Raw genomic sequence first — 18,217 nt, 5'->3', positions numbered from 1 at the left:
ACTGGCCCACGCACTTGAGGCTTTAAATACTCTTGAGGGCATGACCACACCTCAGCTTAACACGTGTTCCCAGCACACGGTAGGGACCAGTGCTTGTTGGCACAGAGCTGACGGTGGTGGGCACCCAGTGAATAAGAGATCTGTTATTTCAAGGCATGTGTATGACAACTTTGAAGCTTTTGTTTAATGGCATTCCATACCTTTGTAACTGAGAGACGTTGTTACCATAAACAGAGTAGTACAACAGAAAACAGGCAGAGTCTGGGATTACTGGTCTGTCTGTGGAATAAATGAATTGGTTGTAACCATTCATCACGCTTAAAAAAAACAACAAACCTTCTTTTTCTTGACTGCGCGTCTGCCATCCCTTCTTATTACAAGAGCAAATCCTGCAAAGAGGGAGTGTAGTCCTCGCGGTTCCCCTGGCCGAGGTGGCTGCCTGCGCTCGAGCGCAGGGCCTGGCCCTCCTGTGGCTCTCCTGGTTGCAGACTGGGGCTCAGGCTGCGTCATCCTGCCGCTCCTGCCCTTTGAAGCCTGCTCGTTCTTCTTCAAGAGGTTTCTTGCAAAAGCTTTCATTGAACAGGTTACTGGCTCACTTTTTTTTTTTTTTAAATATTTATTTATTTGGTTGCACTGGGTCTCCTTAGTTGCGGCTTGCCAGCTCCTTTAGCTGCGGCTCACGGACTCCTTAGTTGTGGCATGCCATCTCTCAGTTGCGGCATGTGGGATCTAGTTCCCTGACCGGGGATCGAACCCAGGCCCCTGCATTGGGAGCGTGGAGTCTTAACCACTGCACCACCAGGGAAGTCCCTACTGGCCAACTTTCAAAGTCCCGATTGTCAGGTGATGACATATTCAGTTTCCTGTTCATGGAAGTGTTCACGTTTGTTCCATAGGGAATTGCTGCTGCCAAACTGCCCCACACGCTGCAGGCCTGGTGGCCAGATGACTGAGGGAGGGACCAGGCTTTACCCTGCAGGCCTGTTTGTTCGCTGGGTGCCAGCCATGTTCAGCTGTCTCCCAGCAAACATTTATTGAGTCCCTCCTGTGTGTTGGGCACAGTGCCAGGTGCTGGGAATTTACTGTAATTGTGATGTGGTCCTGACCTCAAGAGCTCACAGTCTGTCCTGTTAAAACTTTGGTAATATAATATTGTAAATCAACTGTAATTCTATTTAAAAAAAAGACTTTGATTCTCCTTCCCCTCCAAAGGTCTTGAAAGCAACATGACTTCAGGTATCAGTTAGGGGGCCCAGTGGCATTCAGGGAACTGGCAGTGCCACTGTCCCTGGTCAGACTGGCCTACCAGGGTCAGAACCGGCAAATCGTCCTTCTCCCCCCCAGCTGCAGGTCCCTCTTCGTGGGCTTGGCCGGTCTTGCTGTAACTAACCTCAGAGGTGTCGTCCCATCACCTTGTGCCATGTTCTGTTTGTTAGAAGCCACTGGGCCCACCCCACACTCAAGGGTGTGAATACTTCAAGGCAGGGGAGGGCCCCGGGGGCCTCTCTTGGTGGCTGCCTGTCACACGAATTGTTTTTTCTGTTTTGTGTATCGTATATCTACTCCCAGGACCGATGACAGGCAAGATTTCAAGAATCATAAGCCCCTCTTATGCCAGTCAGCACTGATTTTGCCCAGTGACTTAGCAGTTCTGTACAAGGTAGGCTAACCTCTGTGTCTTAAACCTGAACAGGTAGAATTCTTTGAGCCCTTTTGGGACAGTGGAGAGCCCAGGGCCGGGGAGAAGGGCGCCCGAGGCTGGAGAGCGTGGATGCAGCAGCAGGAGCGGGGCGGCTGGGTGGTCGTCAGCCCAGGTAAGGCGCCTCTCAGTTGAGATGCTCTGCCTTTTCCTTCCAGAATTTGTTTTCACGTCTTCACGGGTTATTTGTTTGTAGGTGTGAGCTATTTATCAGTAGCTTAAGAGCACTGTGCAAACATCAAAGTGTCAAAAACTCATGAAGTAACTGACCTGGGAGAAAGACTGTTTCTTCCCCTTAGAGATTTTAAAGCAGTTGACTGCCATGCCCTCCTTTAGTCCATACACTCTTGAGGGTTGAATTTCTTTCCAGAGGAAGTAATTTTCATTTTGTAGGTTGCTTCTGATTAGTAATTTTGTTACTAATCCCCTGCTCTCCCTCCTCCCATTTTTGTGTGTGTTTAAGACTGTCTTTTCGTTTTCTTGGCAATGTACAGACCAACAGATTATTTGAAAAATACTTGCCTTTTTAGGAATACTATAATTATTAACTAGCATTTATACAGTAGTCATCCTAAGTGACTCCAAAGTATTTTCCACATTTGTATTCTTCAAGACAGCATTGACCAACAGAAATATAATTCCAGTCACATATGTAACTTCACATTTTCTGGTAGTCACGTTAAAAAAGTGAAAAGAAAGAGGTGAAATTAATTTTGATAATGTTATTTTGTTTAACCTAGTATATCAGAACATGAACATTTCAACATGTAATCAATTTAAACAAATTAATGAGATATTTTGCCTTCTTTTTTTTCCATACAAAGACTTTGCCATCTCGTGTATATTTTATACTTACAGCACATCTCAGTTCAGACCAGCCACTTTCAGGTGCTTGATAGCCTCATACTGTAGCTACTGAATTGGACAGCACAGCTCTCAGCTATTCAGGAATTGCTTCACTTTCTGGTTTTGTTGGAAGTGTGAGGGGGAGAGAGCCCAGACTCGGCCAGCCTCTTCTCACAGGTGTGACCTTTCTGGGCCTTGGTTTCTTCATCCGTGGCATGGAAGCTTTGGATTAGCTAAGGTCTGCGTGGCAGCGCAGAGCTCCAGGCCAGGTGGCATCCCTGCCTCCACTAAGGCAGGTTGGGTGGGGGGGACCGTCAGGTATTTGGGGTGACTCTGCTCTGGGCAGCACTGTCTGGTGATGGTCATGCTTCACCTATGCTGTCAAAGGCTCAGCTGTTTTGACTTCTCTTGAGTGTCCTTTCCTAAAAGAACTGGAACTGTTCTTCAGGCTGACCTCAGTGGTTTCATATATGAAAACAATAACATGCAGGGAAAAATGGAAGTAGGTGTTGCACTTTTAGCCACTGAGTCTGCGAGACCACATGAAGAATTACGAACATAGGTCTTTGGGTAATAAATCTTCTTTCTCTGAGTGACCGACTCAGCATGGTTCTGTGTTTTCAGCTTGTTTTTGTTTCTGTGTTTTGTGAATGAGCAAGACTCTTAGACTGCATGGAATCTACGTTCTAAAGTTTACCGTATTCTGCAGTTCTATGAGGACAGAGTTCTCATAGCAGTGTCCAGAGACCAAGTTAGCATTACTTCTCTGATAAATGTCCAAATGTCTAATCGTCACTCACAATCAGATGTAAAGTTAATTTTCTCAGAAAGGTAACCCCAGTGTTGAAACCTTGATTTTTAGTATCAAGTTAGGGACATATGTTGGTGCTAATATTCCTGCAAAGTTTCCATTATAGAGAAAATTCAATGAATTTCTTTCTAATGAATATAATGGGAGTACGCAAAACCCCAGCAGCATCAGGAGAAAGGTTGAAAGATTCTTGTTTTCAGAAAACTAGTGGATAATTATTTTTGGTTTTGTTTTATTTTTAAGTTTTTGGTTCATCAGGACAGGGCTGGCATTTAGAGAGTGGCTGGTGTTTCTCATTGATTCTGAAGTACTTCTTCATATGGTACAACTTATTTCTCCTTGCTTACCCTCGCTTCCTGTTAGGCTGTGATTGTTACGTATATACATCTGTCCACAACCATGTAACTTTTTGAATTACTGATGTAATAAATTCTGGTATCTAAGTCTGATATGTAGCTCACAAGGGTAATTTCTCTTATAGTAAGTTTCTCAGCGTGATTAAAGGATTACTTCAAATGTAGACCTTTAGAAGAAGGTGATAAATAGTTAAATTTGTTTTCTTCTTTGAGGAATTCAGAAGAGCATTGGGTAGAATATTGGGTTTTAAATGCTGGTACACGTATCATGCATTTCGATTTTTTGAGATTTTTGCTTGTTTGTTATTTATTTTGAAATACTTATAAACTCACAAGAAGTTGGGAAAAAAAATACACAGGGAGGTTTTGTGCACCCTTCACCCAGCTGCCCCCAGTGGTAGTGCTGCAGACAGTAGCACAGCCAGGAAATCGATGCTGGTACAATCCACAGAGTTTATTCAGATTTCACTGGTTTGACAGGCACTCGTCTTTGCCTGTGTTTGTTTCGTACTTTACGGTTTTACCACATGTGCAGCTTCACGTAACCACAATCAAGATACAGAACCACTGCATCGCCACAGGGCCCCCTATGCTGTACCTTTCTTGCCACACCTCCTCCCCGCTCCCCCCACTCCTACCACTGATCTGTTCTCCATGTCTATTATTATATTACTGTGTTATTTCACCTCTGTTTATATAAATGGGATCACATGGCATGTAAGTCTTTTCAACATTTTTTATTGTAAAACACACACAAAATTTACCATCTTAACTATTTTTAAGTGTACAGTTCAGTGACATTAATTACATTCAGACACTTGTGCGACCATCATCACCTCTATCCATCACCTCAACTTTTTCATCTTCTCCAGCTGCAACTCTATACCCATTAAGTATTAACTCTCTATTCCTCTCCTCTCTCCCTAGCCCCTGACAGCCACCACTCTACTTTCTGTCTCTATGAATCTGACTACTTTAAGAACGTCATATAAGTGGAATCGTTCAATATTTGTTGTTTTGTGATTGCTTATTTCACGTAGTGTAATGTCTTCAGGGTTCATACAGTATGAAGCATGTGTCAATATTTCTTTGCTTTTTAAGGCTGAATAATTTTCCATTGTATGTATACACCACATTTTATTTCTTTCTCCATCTATGGATGGACACTTGGATTGCTTCACCTTTTGGCAGCTGTGAATAATACTGCTATGAATGTGGATACACAAACACCTGTTTGAGTCCCTGCTTTCAGTTCTTTGGGGTGTATACCCAGAAGTGGAATTGACAGATCATATGGTAGTTCTGGGTTTAATTTTTGAGGATCCATCATACTGTCTTCCACATTAGCTGCACCATTTTACATCCCCACCACCAGTGCACGAGGGTTCCAGTTTCTTCACATCCTCACTAACAGTTGTTTTCTGTGTAACTTTTTAAGATTGCCTTTTACTCACTTAGCAGAATTCCCCTGAGATCCGTCCATATTGTTGCATGTGTCAGCAGTTTCTTCATATTTATTGCTTAGCAGTGCCCATGGCATAGATGTACCACAGTTTGTTTCTCTGTTCACCCTCTGTAGGACAGTTGGATTGTTGCCAGTTTTTGGCTATTATGAATAAAACTGCTGTGGGCATTAATGTATAGGTTTTTGTGTGAACATAGGTTTTCATTTTTCTGGGATCAGCACGAGGAATACAGTTTCTGGGTCTTACGTTAAGTGCAGTTTAGTTTTATAAGAAACCGCCCAACTGTTTTCTGGTGGCTGCACCATTGTACATACTCTGTTTGTTTATTTTTAAATATTGAACTTTACAGAAGACTCAGACTTTTTTCTTTTCCTATTCTGCATGTTCAGAGTTAGGAAACAAAGTGAAATAAAGTATAAGATATCTTGACTTGCTTTTTTTTTAAAAAAAAAGTAAACATGTGTCATAATCATAGGGCCACTGGCTAAAAATTCTGATGGCTTAAGAAAATCTAAAGCAATGCTCTCATTAAATGTCATTTAGCATTCTAGAAGTGTGTTGTACAGTACAGTAGCCACTAGTGACACGTGGTTATTTTAATTAAAATTAGTTAAAATGAAATAAAATTTAAAATTCAGTAATTCTACCAGCTGCATTTCAAGTGCCCAGTAAGTCACTTGTAGCTGGTAGCTATCATATTACTCAGCGCAGAATTGGAACACTTTTGGCATCACAGAAAGTTCCACTGGGCAGTACTGTCCTAAATATGTGTCATTCCCATTTTAATTGCTGTGATAGCATTAACAATCATCTGATTTCACCGGCTAACCTGCCGGTTTTTTCTGGGAACCTGAGTGATTATGGGAGAGTCTGTAAATGCCACTGAGTGTCGCAGAAGGCTGGGCCTGGGTCTTACCTTGGCCTTCCAGGTGCCCACCTCTGTAGCTGGAACCAGCAGGTAGATTTAAGTGTTGATGGTGGCTTTGTTTGCTGGTTAGGTGTCTAGAAGTTTGATTCTTGCCTAGATGATGACGATGATGAACCAGAAGACGACGACCAGGAAATTAAAGATAAGACTCTGCCCAGGTGGCAGATCTGGCTTGCTGCTGAGCGGTCCCGAGACCACAGACACTGGCGGCCGTGGCGCCCTGAGAAGACCAAGAAGCAGGCGGAGGAAGACTGTGAGGACCCGGAGAGGCAGGTGAGCGCTGCCCCCCGCGGGGTCTTTGCTCTGCCCCCGTTCCCCTTGGGGTTTGGCTCCCCGGAAGGAGTATGCTGGGCTCTCTGGGCACCTGCCTGGCTTGGGAGGTTCTAGCCTGCTCCTGCCTACGGAAACTCCCCTCTTTCCTGGAAACCGGGGAGACTTTCACTGGCTGCTAGTGATGGGGGAGCATCGAGGCACTCGACCTGATAGTTCTTGTCCCCAAGGAAGAGGGTCGGCTCTGGTGGTCCCCCTTCTGGAGATTGTCTTCCAGGTTATTCAGTTAGTTTTTCACACGGCAGCCTGGAGGCTCAGGGTTTAAAAGCATGGAGTCACTGTCCTAGATTCTTCAACTGTGTCCACTTTCCCCACCCTACTCTTGGATCCTTAAAGATGGGTGGGTGGGTGTGACTCCGGAAGACAAGAGGGACAGGAATGTAGAGGCCGTGTTGGGACGGTGGGTGTCCAGCTCATCTTGCTGGGGAGGAAGTAGCATCTGTTGGGCACCTGTGCTGCCAGGCACTCAGGTTACGTCCCTCACGGCTGTTGCGTGGCTTGGCGCCTGCTACTCTGTGCCCAGTGGCCAGCAGCTTTGGAAGTTTTACATTAAACGAAAGGAAGAGATTCTATTTTGATACCTGGAATTGAGCCACTTTGACAAGATACCTACTACAGTCGACCCTTAAACAACGAGGGGGTTAGGGGCACCGAGCAACTGAAAATCCGAGTATAACTTTGCAGTCAGGTCTCCGCATCCGTGGTTCCACAGCTGCGGATTCAACCAGCCACGGGTCATGGGGTCCTGTGGGACATGTTTAGTTAAAAAATGCATGTGTAAGTGGACCCGCCCAGTTCAAACCCATGCTCTTCAAGCGTCTACTGTGTGCTGCTTGGCACGCGACAGGTCACAAGTACAGTCTGAGAGGGTTTACAGCAGCAAGGCTCCTGAGCTTTGACCTGCTCGCTCCCTACAAATCACGTGCCGTGAGAGTGGAGACTTTTCCCGTTTCTGTCACTGCTGCATCACCAGTGCCTGGACGAGGCTTGCCCAGTGGTGAGCGCTCAGTTAGTAGTCCTGGATGTGGAGAGTGATGCCAGAGCTTCGCCTCCAGGCAGAGGGATCAGCAGGAGTGAAGGAACCAGAGGGCTGGGGATGTTCGAGGAGTGGCCAGAATGAGAAAACAGAATTGGGAGGAAGGACGGAGGTGGCCTCTGGGCAGGAGGGAAGGGCCAGCGCCCAGGGGAATGGCTGCTTATGCGGTGACCTTCGACCTTCTGAGGCGAGCCTGCCTGTGAGGTCCCCGCCCGCCGAGCTGAAGTTTTCAGGCAGGGTGGGTGGACTCGGTCTTTGGTGTTTGATGGCTTTACAGAGTTCATGGTCACCCTTCAGAAGTTAGTTCTCAAGGCTCAGCACTTTGGCGGTTTCCCGGAACCTCATTTTTGGAGGAACCTACTGCCGCGAACGATTTCTCTAGAAATAGAGATTTTTTTCTCTAGTCAAAGCCTGGAGGAGAAAAAGCTTTCTGATTAGTTGATGGTTTTGATGAGCTGAGTCCCAGGTAGTCCACTTTTATTGTGCTCGTGTTTTGATTTCCTCTTTGCTGAGGGCCACAGAGACCAGTCAGATAAGCAGGACCTGAGACACAGTGTAGTCCCCGTGGCCTTACATTTTAAAGTTATTACGCGAAGTCAGCTACAAACAGTTACAGTCCGTATTAGGCTCTTACAATTGCTTTCAGCATGGTCCGTTGCTCCTGCAGTTTCCTTTTTCCTGTGCTGCTGTTTGTGTATTTTTGAGCGTATTTTTCATTTCCTGAAGCAATTTTATACAAAGAAACCACAACGTAGTAAAGTTCTTCTATCTTAAAATAAAAATTTTTCACAATTGTAGCTTATCAGAGTAACTAGAAAAGCAATTTTGTGTGTTCTCAGAAATGCATGTAAAGAAAAAGAAGTGAATGTGATTTTAGATTTCCTGTGAATCCGTTAGGAGACTTTGAAAGTTTCCACTTTGGTGTCCCCTCCTGTGGAGGATTCCCAGGAAGTGTGAGATGCTGCCGGCGCTGCAGGACCCCTGGCACTCACCCTCCCGCCCTCAGCTTGCCTTGGGAGGCCTCTAGCTTTTTTGCGCCTTGCAGACAGCCTAGCTCCTGTCTGTTTAAAATTTAATTTGAATAATGTTGACTCGTAAGTATATTCCTCTAAAAAGAATTGTGGAAAAAAATGTGAAGGCTTTTTTGTTTGTTGCATTCGGTCACATGATTTTGTCTTTGTTGCAGGTGTTGTTTGATGATATTGGACAGTCTCTGATCCAGCTTTCTAGCCCGGATCTTCAGTTTCGGCTGATTGCAGCCTTTCTGCAGTTCTTGGGTGTGCCTTCCGGCTTCAGCCCTCCGGCCTCCTGCCTCTATCTGGCCATGGATGAGAACAGCATCTTTGACAATGGACTTTATGATGAAAAGCCCTTGACTTTTCTCAACCTTTCATTTTCTGGCGTCAGCTGTATCGGACGCACAGACCAGCTGGGTTGCCGGCACTGGACCAGGGGTCACAGTCGAGAGGGCGAGGAGTTCATCCGCAACATCTTCCACCTCGTGATGCCTTTGTTTTCAGGCAAGGAGAGGTCTCAGCTCTGCTTCTCCTGGTTACGGTACGAGATTGCAAAGGTAACTCCGGCCTCCTCCTCCCCTGTGTGAGGACCTCATTTCCCGTCGCTGTTTGTCAGTGGGATGGCCAGGCTCTTGGTGTTCTTCAGGGCTCTGGGCCACAGCACCTCCTCCTTCGGGGACCCAAAGGCACCGGGTGTGCGGCTGCCCCTTCTGAGGGGCCACGGGGAAGAGGAGGAAGGTGGGAGTGAGTCCAGCGCGCTATTTGTTGTGTTGACTCTTTATTACCGGATGTCTGTGATTATGTGAGCAGTTAGTGTTAAGGACCAAGCTTAAGCTTAAGCCAGGTTAGAGGATTTAGGGGCTTATTAAAATAGAGAAAATAAGCTACTTACTTATGCTGCTCTTCATTATGTGCTAGAAGTTCATCTAGGGTTGACTCCTCTGCCCTCTGCTGGCCACCGGTTAGTATTGAATTATAAAACCCAAAGTTCTGATGCTTTAATTGCAGGTTGCACACACCAGGCTGTATTATTAAAATAGTGCCTGGTAAAATTTGGTGGTCATCTATCTTTGGAGAAGAGCATGTGGAGTATATAAGCCTTCTTTGTAGGGATTTCAGATGGAAACCTAGATGTGTTCATTTTGGGGCTCCTGTGGCCCTGGTGGAATCCTGATTTGTTTCTCGGAGAGCCTAAGTGTTTAGCAGACACGTGATAAAGGAAGGCAGTGAAGAGCCTTGTGTGGCTTCCTGCAGCTGACAGTACGAAGGGATGTCTTTAATATCACAGAGCACTTGGAGTCATTCTTTTCTTTTTACCTTTAGGTCGTTTGGTGTCTGCGCACTAAAAACAAGAAGAGATTAAAATCACAAGGAAAGAACTGCAAAAAACTAGCCAAGAATCTCCTCAAGGAGCCAGACAACCGCAACAATTTTTGCCTCTGGAAGCAGTATGCGCATCTGGAGTGGTTGCTCGGCAACACAGAGGATGCCAGAAGAGTTTTCGATACAGCGCTCGGCATGGCAGGGAGCAGAGAACTGAAGGACCATGAGCTGTGTGAGCTCGGTCTCCTCTACGCCGAGCTGGAGGTGGAGCTGTTGCCGGACGTGAGAGGGGCTGCCCCAGCCCGAGCCATTCACGTATTGACCAGACTGACCGAGAATGGGGCCTACGGGCCCTACACCGGGCAAGTCTTGGCCGTTCACATTTTGAAAGCTCGGAAGGCTTATGAACACGCGCTGCAGGACTGTTTGGGGGAGAGCTGTGTCTCTGATCCAGCTCCCGCCGATTCCTTTAGCCGCCTGATTAGCCTGGTTAAATGCTTTATGCTCTTCCAGTATTTGACCATAGGGATCGACGCTGCTGTGCGGATATATGAGCAGGTATTTGCGAAACACAAGGTCTCTGTTTCCGCAGAGGGCCCTGGTCTGGAGGGCAGTGCCACCCCCCCGAGCCTGAGCAGTGTCCTTGAGGCCGTCACCCTGATGCACACGAGCCTGCTTAGATTCCACATGAAAGTCGCCGTCTACCCTCTGGCTCCTCTGCGAGAGGCTCTCTCGGAGGCTTTAAAGTTGTATCCGGACAACCAGGTTCTTTGGAGGTCGTATGTACAGATTCAGAATAAGTCCCACAGTGCCAGTAAGACCAGAAGATTCTTCGATGCGATCACCAGGTCTGCCAAACCCTTGGAGCCGTGGTTGTTCGCAATTGAAGCTGAGAAAATGAGGAAAAGACTAGTGGAAACTGTGCAGAGGTAATTACAGAGCATCTTGTCTGTGTGTCCAGAAACCTTTATGCAATGCTTGCCATGTTCCCACCACCCACTCGGCCTCCAGAATACAGAAGTGAATGCGGCCTGGGCCTGGAACGCCTGCTGGGGGGTTTCTCCATGTTGTAGAAAAACATGGTGAAAAAGGAATGAGAGACTTGCAAGTAGCAACACCTTTCGTCAGAGGCTCCTGTGGCTGTCTCCTTAGGCCGTGCTTTTTGGGATCCCTGAGCATTGCTTACGGTGCATGAATGGTGACTGCCAGGTCTTCAGGTGTCTGAGAAGGTGTAGTAAAAGCATGGGGGTAAGAACACAGGCTCTGGAGTTGGAATCTGGAGTCAAATCCCAGCTCTTCCACTTAGCAGCTGTGTGATCTTGGACAAGTCAGTTCATGTCTCCAGTAGGTTCCCCCTTCTGTAAAATGGGAATAAAGACCTACCTCAGAGGGTTGCTGGGAAGGGTGAGTATCGAGCACAAAGAGAGTGCAGACTAATTACTAGCCTCTGTTATTATTACTGATGATAACAGTGTCATGTTTTAAATGTTTTGGTTTTTTTTTTTGGATACAGTATTTTATATCTGAAGGTTAAACGACAGGCTTGGGAACATATTGGCTTAGGCATTATTGTTCCTTCCAGAAGCTTTGTTGTTACTTCACTCTGACCTTAGAAATCGAGTGTTCAGAATTGCCTCTGAATAGTATTTCTTTCTCTTTTTTTTTAATAAATAATTTTTAACTTTTATTTCCTTCCTTTCTTTCTTTCCCTTCCTTCCTTCCTCCGTCCCTCCCTCCCTCCGTCCCTCCCTCCCTCCCTCCATCCCTCCCTCCCTCCCTCCCTTCCTTCTTTCTCCGTTGGGTCTTCGTTGCTGCACGCGGGCTTTCTCTAGTTTCATTGCGGTGTGCGGCTTCTCACTGTGGTGGCTTCTCTTGTTGCGGAGCACAGGTTCTAGGTGCGTGGGCTTCAGTAGTTGTGGCTCGTGGGCTCTAGAGCGCAGGCTCAGTAGCTGCAGTGCAAGGGCTTAGTGGCTCCACGGCACGTGGGATCTTCCTGGACCAGGGATCGAACCTGTGTCCCCTGCGTGGGCAGGCAGATTATTAACCCCTGAGCCACCAGGGAGGTCCAGAATAGTATTTCAGTTTACTTGTTTTTTACTTCTTCCATCAGGATTTTATTCACTCTACTTTCAACTGAAAGGTCTTTCTTTCCCATAGGGTAGAATTTGCACTCTGCTGATGAAAGGGTAGGTTTTCCTTAGAAAACAGAGAAGCAGGGAGTTTGTGTGCCTTCTAGGCAGACCCAGTGTGGCAGAGACACCACAGCACCCTCGACGCTGGCTTCCTGTGGCCCTGGAGGAGCCACATCATACTATATCCTGCACCCCCATGTCCCCAGACCTGGCCGCAGCACTGCCTCCGACGTGCTCAGATCCAGTTGTCGCTGACGTCAGCTGTCACTGACGTATCTCTTCCCACTGCAACGTAGGTGTGGGAAGTTGTCTTGGAGTTACATGAGCTTTTGTCTTGCAGGGTAGATGGTAGAGAGGTCTACGCCACCATTCCCGAGACCGGCCTGACACATCGGATCAGAGCCCTGTTTGAAAATGCGATGCGGAGTGACTACGGCAGCCAGTGCCCCTTACTGTGGAGGATGTATTTGAATTTTTTGGTAAGAAAAGATGCGGAGTTTTTGTGTTTATGCAGAGCTCTGCCTCCTCCTTCGTAAGTGAGCGGTGCGGGTGTCCAGCAGCCCGCACCCCTCTCAGCCTTGGCTCATCCTGTGGGCATCCTGGTGGGATGACGTCAGGTCCCTCAGGACGTGGGAGGGGTCACAAGTTGCCTTTTCTACTGGGGCCTTTGGTAGAATGATAGCGAGGAGTGATGCCTGGGCTGTTCGGTGCAGCAGAATGTCACGTGGCTTTCTCCTAGTTGATGCTGTTGAGTCAACAACTTGGAAATAGTCTAAGAGCTTTCATTTGAAAGAGACCTAAATTTGTTGCTGTTCTGCCTCTAAGAATTTCCAGGTCCTGATTCTGTTTTGTTACTAAAAGATAAGATTCAATCTGGAATGTGGTTTTTAAAATAGACCTTTCCAAAGCAACTTTGTTTTTACTTAAAAGTACCACAGTAATTGAATATGGCGAGATGCCATTTAGTTTTGTTAATGTGTTGTGCAGGCTGAAAGGTGGTTCCTGGGCTTCATTCCTGGAGTCTTGAATTGTCTTTGCCTTTGCTTAAAGGCTTGGCATTGGGCTGGGCCTCCTTTACTGTAATACATCTACTGCTAAGTTGCATGCTTTTTTAGAAACAATCTTCTAGGCCACTTGAGTGTTGTTTAGCTCAAGGCTGTTGAATCATATCACAGTGACCTCCATTGAATATTGTACCTTTCAGAAGTCAGGAGTGACCTTCCTGGAAAAGAAGATAAATATGTATCTCTCTGATTGTTTCCATAGGATAATTTCTCAGAAGTTGATCAAAGTATTTGAACATTTCCCATTGACATTTGACAGAGTCGGGTGTAAAGAGATACATAGAGTGTAAGTTAGGGGTTAGGAGAGGTTTGGGCCTCCCCCATCCTCTTAGAGTCCAGAATTCATCGGGGAGCACCTCCCCTGACCTCTGAAAGGCCTGAGTAGCAGGGAAGGACAGATCTCAGGACAGCACACCCAGGACAAACGGGCACAATTTTGTGGGCAGAAGTCGGCATCAAGATGAATTACCACCAAAGTTTCTGTGTTCTTAATGTTTATTCTTCAGACTCAAAAGCTCAGATTTTACGTCTTGACTCCCTTGTGTGAAATGGAAACCTTCAGAAGTCCAGATGCCAGCGTGGTGTCCGTGGGCACGCGCGGCCTGGACGCGGGCCCTGCCTGTTACCAGAGGAGGCCACTGGGGTGCAGCAGGAGGGCTGGGTTCCCACTGAGCTCCACCCCCGTGGTCAGGCCCTCACTGAAGGAGCGCGCCAGATGCTCCCTAATGGTTCCAGCGCTAACACTCTGGGAGTCTAAGCCAGTGAAAGACTCTAAATTTAAAAAGAGGGAGAGCTTGCACACTTGCCAATTTAACTTCTCCGGTCTTTTTTAGGTAGAGACAAATAGGGTGAAGTGCAAACTTGTAGTACTTTCACTGAGGATCTGCCATGAGCCAAGTCTGGGTGGACTGTAGACAGAAAAATTCTTGTTGACTTAGAAAAAAAGCCTGGGACCATTAAGGAATGTCTGTCTTTTTGGAAAGATTAGCATCAGACCAAGAATTAATTAGAGCAGTGAAACTCCTAGCAGTTTCTGAGGCATCTGGGTGAGCTCCTAACGCTTTGATAAACTCAGTGAAAAAATCAAATGAGGGCCAAATGTAAGGTGTAGGCTCTGAGTGCCCGGAGAGGGCAGGACCCGTGGGGCCACTGTGGAAGGGTGTGGCTCTGGCTCCCTGGAGGAGAAACATCACTACCACGATTTCACCTGGCGTTTAACCCTTTCATACCTGATGCAGCAAAGGCGTTTTCCAGTGGCTGACTGATGAAGGAGATAGCAGAGGGCAGTTCTCATTTGAGGCTATCCAACTTACGTACCTGGATTTGCTGGATTCCAGGGTTAACTGTGAGTCTCACAAATACAGTGGTTGAGAAAGTACAGGAGTACAGTTTTTCTTCTTTCAAGAACAAAGCCTTAAGTGTAGTTACTATTTTAGCAGAGGACATTGAAGTATTTTGGTGTGTGAAAAAAGGACAGCTCACACTGGCTTCTTGGGTATAAATTCAGAGGTCCAGCCTCAGAGTGGCCGAGGCTCATACCAGGGAGGGAGGCAGGAGTCCCCCGGGCCACGCGGCTGACTCTGTGGGTGGCACTGGGAGCGGGTGAGGAAGGCCTGCGCCTTGCCGGCCTGAAGGTTATCACAGATGCTGGTTACAGCCCGGAGTTCCAGTCTTCGTGACTGTGGGAGTTAACCTGAAAGATCTGAAAAGGAGGCGAGGCTGTCCTTGGTAGATAGAGGTCCTGAGCTGTGGATAGGGGTCTCTTGATGCCATCCCCCGCGTTTCTGAGAGGTCGGTCAACAGCCCTCACCGGTCTTGTCTGGACATCATGCCCTGGCTGCCTGGTGGGCAGAGCCAGCGTCCACTAGAAAGCTCTGCTGTGGGAAGGGGAAGTCTGGCGGAGGTGGGTGGGCAGGAAGCCCAGGAACAGACTTCAGCTCCGTGAGCTCAGCTTGTGCCCATTCACAGCTGCGGACGCCCGCCTGGGGAGCTGCCCGGTGGGTTGTGACTCCCTGGAGGAGGGACAGATCCCTCCCTGGGACTTGGGAGAGGCCCGGGGATATGGAGGGGAGGACACACGCTGCTCCGGCTTCCACAGCAGGTGTGGAAAAAGCGCCTGTCTGTGAGTTGATACAAGATATAAGGATTTTATATCAGTATAAAAATGTGCTTAGATGAAAAACGTGCTGAATATCTGCATGCTCTCAGACTGAAATTTTTGACCCGAAATTTGCTTTTGATAAGGTTACTGATTCAGTAATCCTGGTCACCTCATTTCTCTAAGATAGTTCTCAAAAAATGGCAAGTATTAAAGCAAATATTTTCTCTGTGTAAAGTTATCACCCTCACCTCGTGCACAGGCCTCGTTCTAGGCATTCTTAGTAATGCCAGGTGTGATGGCCCAGTGATGGAGGAGATGAAAACAAGTCAGAAGTGTTAAAGGTCAACTCCAGGCCCACTGAGACACAGCAGTGGCCCCTGAGGGCATCCCGTGGTACATGGACCCATACCACCCATCAGCCACTGTGGCAGTGCCCCGGGTGGATCAGTACCGGGATGGCCTTGGATTCTCTTTTGTCATTTTTGTATTTTTTTCCCCTTGCCTCAGGTTTCCCTAGGAAATAAAGAAAGAAGCAAAGGTGTGTTCTACAAAGCACTTCAGAATTGTCCTTGGGCAAAGGTGAGTTCTAAAGGCCATGGTCTCTTCAGATTCCCAAGGACCTCCCTGCCAAGCCTCATCCAGTCAGTGTCATGGGGACAGGGCACTTCCCAGGCCTTTCCATAGTCAGAGCATCCCCTTTGGAGACGGAGGGGCATTTGTGTCCTTTCCCTGCACTGGAGCTGGCGTTTCATGGGAGCGTTGCTGTAGGCGGCTGGTGCCCAACATTTGCCCAAAGCTCAGCCCAGACGCTGAGAGCGTTGGGATCCGCGTCCCAGCTCTGCCCTATACAGCCCAAGTCAGGAGACGTTCAGAGACCAGACTGATGGTGACCGCAGTGTCTGCCCACAGCTGCCGGCCCCACTTTGGAAAGAGAGGGTCTCACTTTGAGTTTACTCACTTTCCCTCTGCTTTTGAGTTCAGCCCTTCCTGAAGCATGTCAAGGTGTTGCTGGGTTAGGACAGCAAGGGGAGCGTGGGCTGTGGCGGGGCAGCTGGAGGGAGCGGCCGGCCGACGAGGATGTTGCTCTCCGGCCCCAGGTGCTGTACCTGGATGCCGTGGAGTACTTCCCCGATGAGATGCAGGAGATCCTGGACCTGATGACGGAGAAGGAGCTCCGGGTGCGCCTGCCGCTGGAGGAGCTGGAGCTTCTGCTTGAGGACTAGAGACCAGGAGGGGAGTGGGGCGTGCCTCCGAGGCCTCGGCGCCGGCCCCGTGGGAGCAGGAGATACCAGAAGAGATGGTGACACATGCGTGCGAGTGTGTTAAGACCTCTGCCTTTGGAGTTTCTTTCTTGATAGTTTGTGTCTGGGTTATTGGTCTCTCACCTCCTGCACATTGTGTGTGCAAATGACACAAAACCATCGTTTTGCATATTATATATGTATGTGTATATATGTGCATAGACAGGAATCATGCTAAGTGATAAATGAACCTGTCATGGTTGATGTGCGAGTTCTCGTTTGGTCCACTCTTCCCCTGCCCAGCCAGCGCCAGCCCTGCTGGGATGAATGTACCTTCTCGGTTGGCATCCTTGGTGGTCCTGCCAGGTCTCCTGGGTCTTGCAGTCAAAAAAAAAAAGGTCTGGTTACTCAATACTAGGACTTCCTCCCCTGGGCTGCTTAGCAGATTTTACCCTTATCTTCAGACCAGAGCAGTGGGGAGTCATTTAAACCTTGGTATTCTTACCTGTATCAAATGTGTTAAGTTCTCATTACTCCCTGAACCCTATTCAGTGACGTCCTCGACTACGGCCTGAGCAGCCAGCGTCGCTTGGGAGCAATGTAGACCCTCAGGCCCCTCCCCAGCCCTGCTGTCAGAACCTGGGCTCTAACAGGACGCCCTGTTAGGGGACTTTGTGTGTACGTTACCGTGTAGAAAGCACTGCCTGAACAAATAAGGACTCCGCTGCCGGGGAGCTCACCAGCAGCCAGTCGTGGAAAATGGAGCGAGCTCCTTCCTACCAAACCCAGTGCCGCCTGTGACACGTGCCGAAGGTGGCTTTCAGCGGTGTTGGCCACGCTCTCGTTTTGATTTCCAGGAACTGAGTTACATTTGACTGAGAAGAAATTGCTTTATCTTCTCTGAGGTCCTGCTTTTTAGAAAGTGGACAGCTTCTCTCTGGCTTTTTTTTTTTTTAAATCATGCTCTCTAGAATTGCTGAAAGCATATTTCCTTGGCACCTCATCCAGAAAGGCCAGTGCTGTGGCATAGAATTTTGGCTAGAAATCGATGGACACTGGTTGGGAAAAAGCAGCAGAGGGCAGCACAGCTACAGCAGCGGTCCCCGACCTTTTTGGCACCAGGGACCGGTTTTGTGGAAGACAGTTTTCCCACAGAAGGTGGGGTGCGGGGAGGGAGATGGGGGATGGTTCAGGCCCCAATGCGAGCAGTGGGGAGCGGCAGATGAAGCTTCCTTCACCTGCCGCTCATCTCCTGCTGTTCGGCCCGGCCCGGTGGTTCCTAGCAGGTGGAGGCCCAGGGACTGGGAACTCCTGAGCTAGAGCACTTTCTAAAGAGCATCTTGGAGCACCCAAGGAAGCTGGCCAACCAAGTGGAGGCTTTCCTTGATCTGCCCCACTTACAGGCTTTGAGATGGAACTGTTCTGAAATGAGAGAAGAGCAGGAAATAATAGACAAAGAAAAGGGAAGGGGAAGCTTGACACATTTCTGAACACTCTTGGGAGGGATCAGGTTCTGAACCCGAGAACAAGGGATGGCAGGGCTGGTATGGGACTCTTCAGCCCTGCCCTTTTGAGGTCTCTTGTAGGAGCCTCAGTCTCTTAGCAACAGCGACACCTCCTTCCTGCCTCCAGAGCGCTGAGAGCCCACATGCTCCACCGACCTTCCAAAAGGGAAGCCACGGCTGTAGGGACTCCTCAGCCCTTGTTGCTTAAGCAACAAAGATAGCCGCTATTTACGTATGCTCGTTGCTTTCCCATCAGCTGCTGTTGAACAACTGCCACCAGCTCTGGGGGTGTGACGGGGCAGCAGGTATTGAAGTCTGCAGTCCTTTTGGTCAGCCAGCTTCCTTAGCACCCAGATCCATCGA

General features: G+C 48.1%; 1 protein-coding gene across 4 annotated transcripts in view; it reads left to right on the top strand.

Annotated features, from left to right (window-relative positions):
- The window catches only part of NRDE2 (NRDE-2, necessary for RNA interference, domain containing), a 46,738-nt gene extending 29,992 nt beyond the window's left edge, over positions 1-16,746 (top strand). For 3 of the 4 annotated variants that reach the window (XM_027120313.1, XM_027120311.1, XM_027120315.1), the window contains exons 8-14: positions 1,694-1,814; positions 6,204-6,379; positions 8,659-9,045; positions 9,812-10,740; positions 12,284-12,422; positions 15,616-15,687; positions 16,206-16,746. In XM_027120313.1, the coding sequence (XP_026976114.1) occupies positions 1,694-1,814; positions 6,204-6,379; positions 8,659-9,045; positions 9,812-10,740; positions 12,284-12,422; positions 15,616-15,687; positions 16,206-16,331 (1,950 nt within the window). In that variant the 3' untranslated portion in view covers positions 16,332-16,746. Of the gene's footprint in view, positions 1-1,693; positions 1,815-6,203; positions 6,380-8,658; positions 9,046-9,811; positions 10,741-12,283; positions 12,423-15,615; positions 15,688-16,205 lie in introns of those variants that run through there. The other variant, XM_027120312.1, reaches the window with a different exon arrangement.
- Positions 16,747-18,217: the final 1,471 nt, after the last annotated feature.

This window comes from Aethalodelphis obliquidens, unplaced genomic scaffold (assembly GCF_003676395.1).
Source record: "Aethalodelphis obliquidens isolate GAN/ISIS:26980383/991018 unplaced genomic scaffold, ASM367639v1 scaffold21, whole genome shotgun sequence".
In the NCBI taxonomy this organism is placed as follows: domain Eukaryota; kingdom Metazoa; phylum Chordata; class Mammalia; order Artiodactyla; family Delphinidae; genus Aethalodelphis; species Aethalodelphis obliquidens.
Note: the sequence above shows the minus strand (reverse complement) of the source record. Positions and strands in the feature narration are given on the sequence as shown.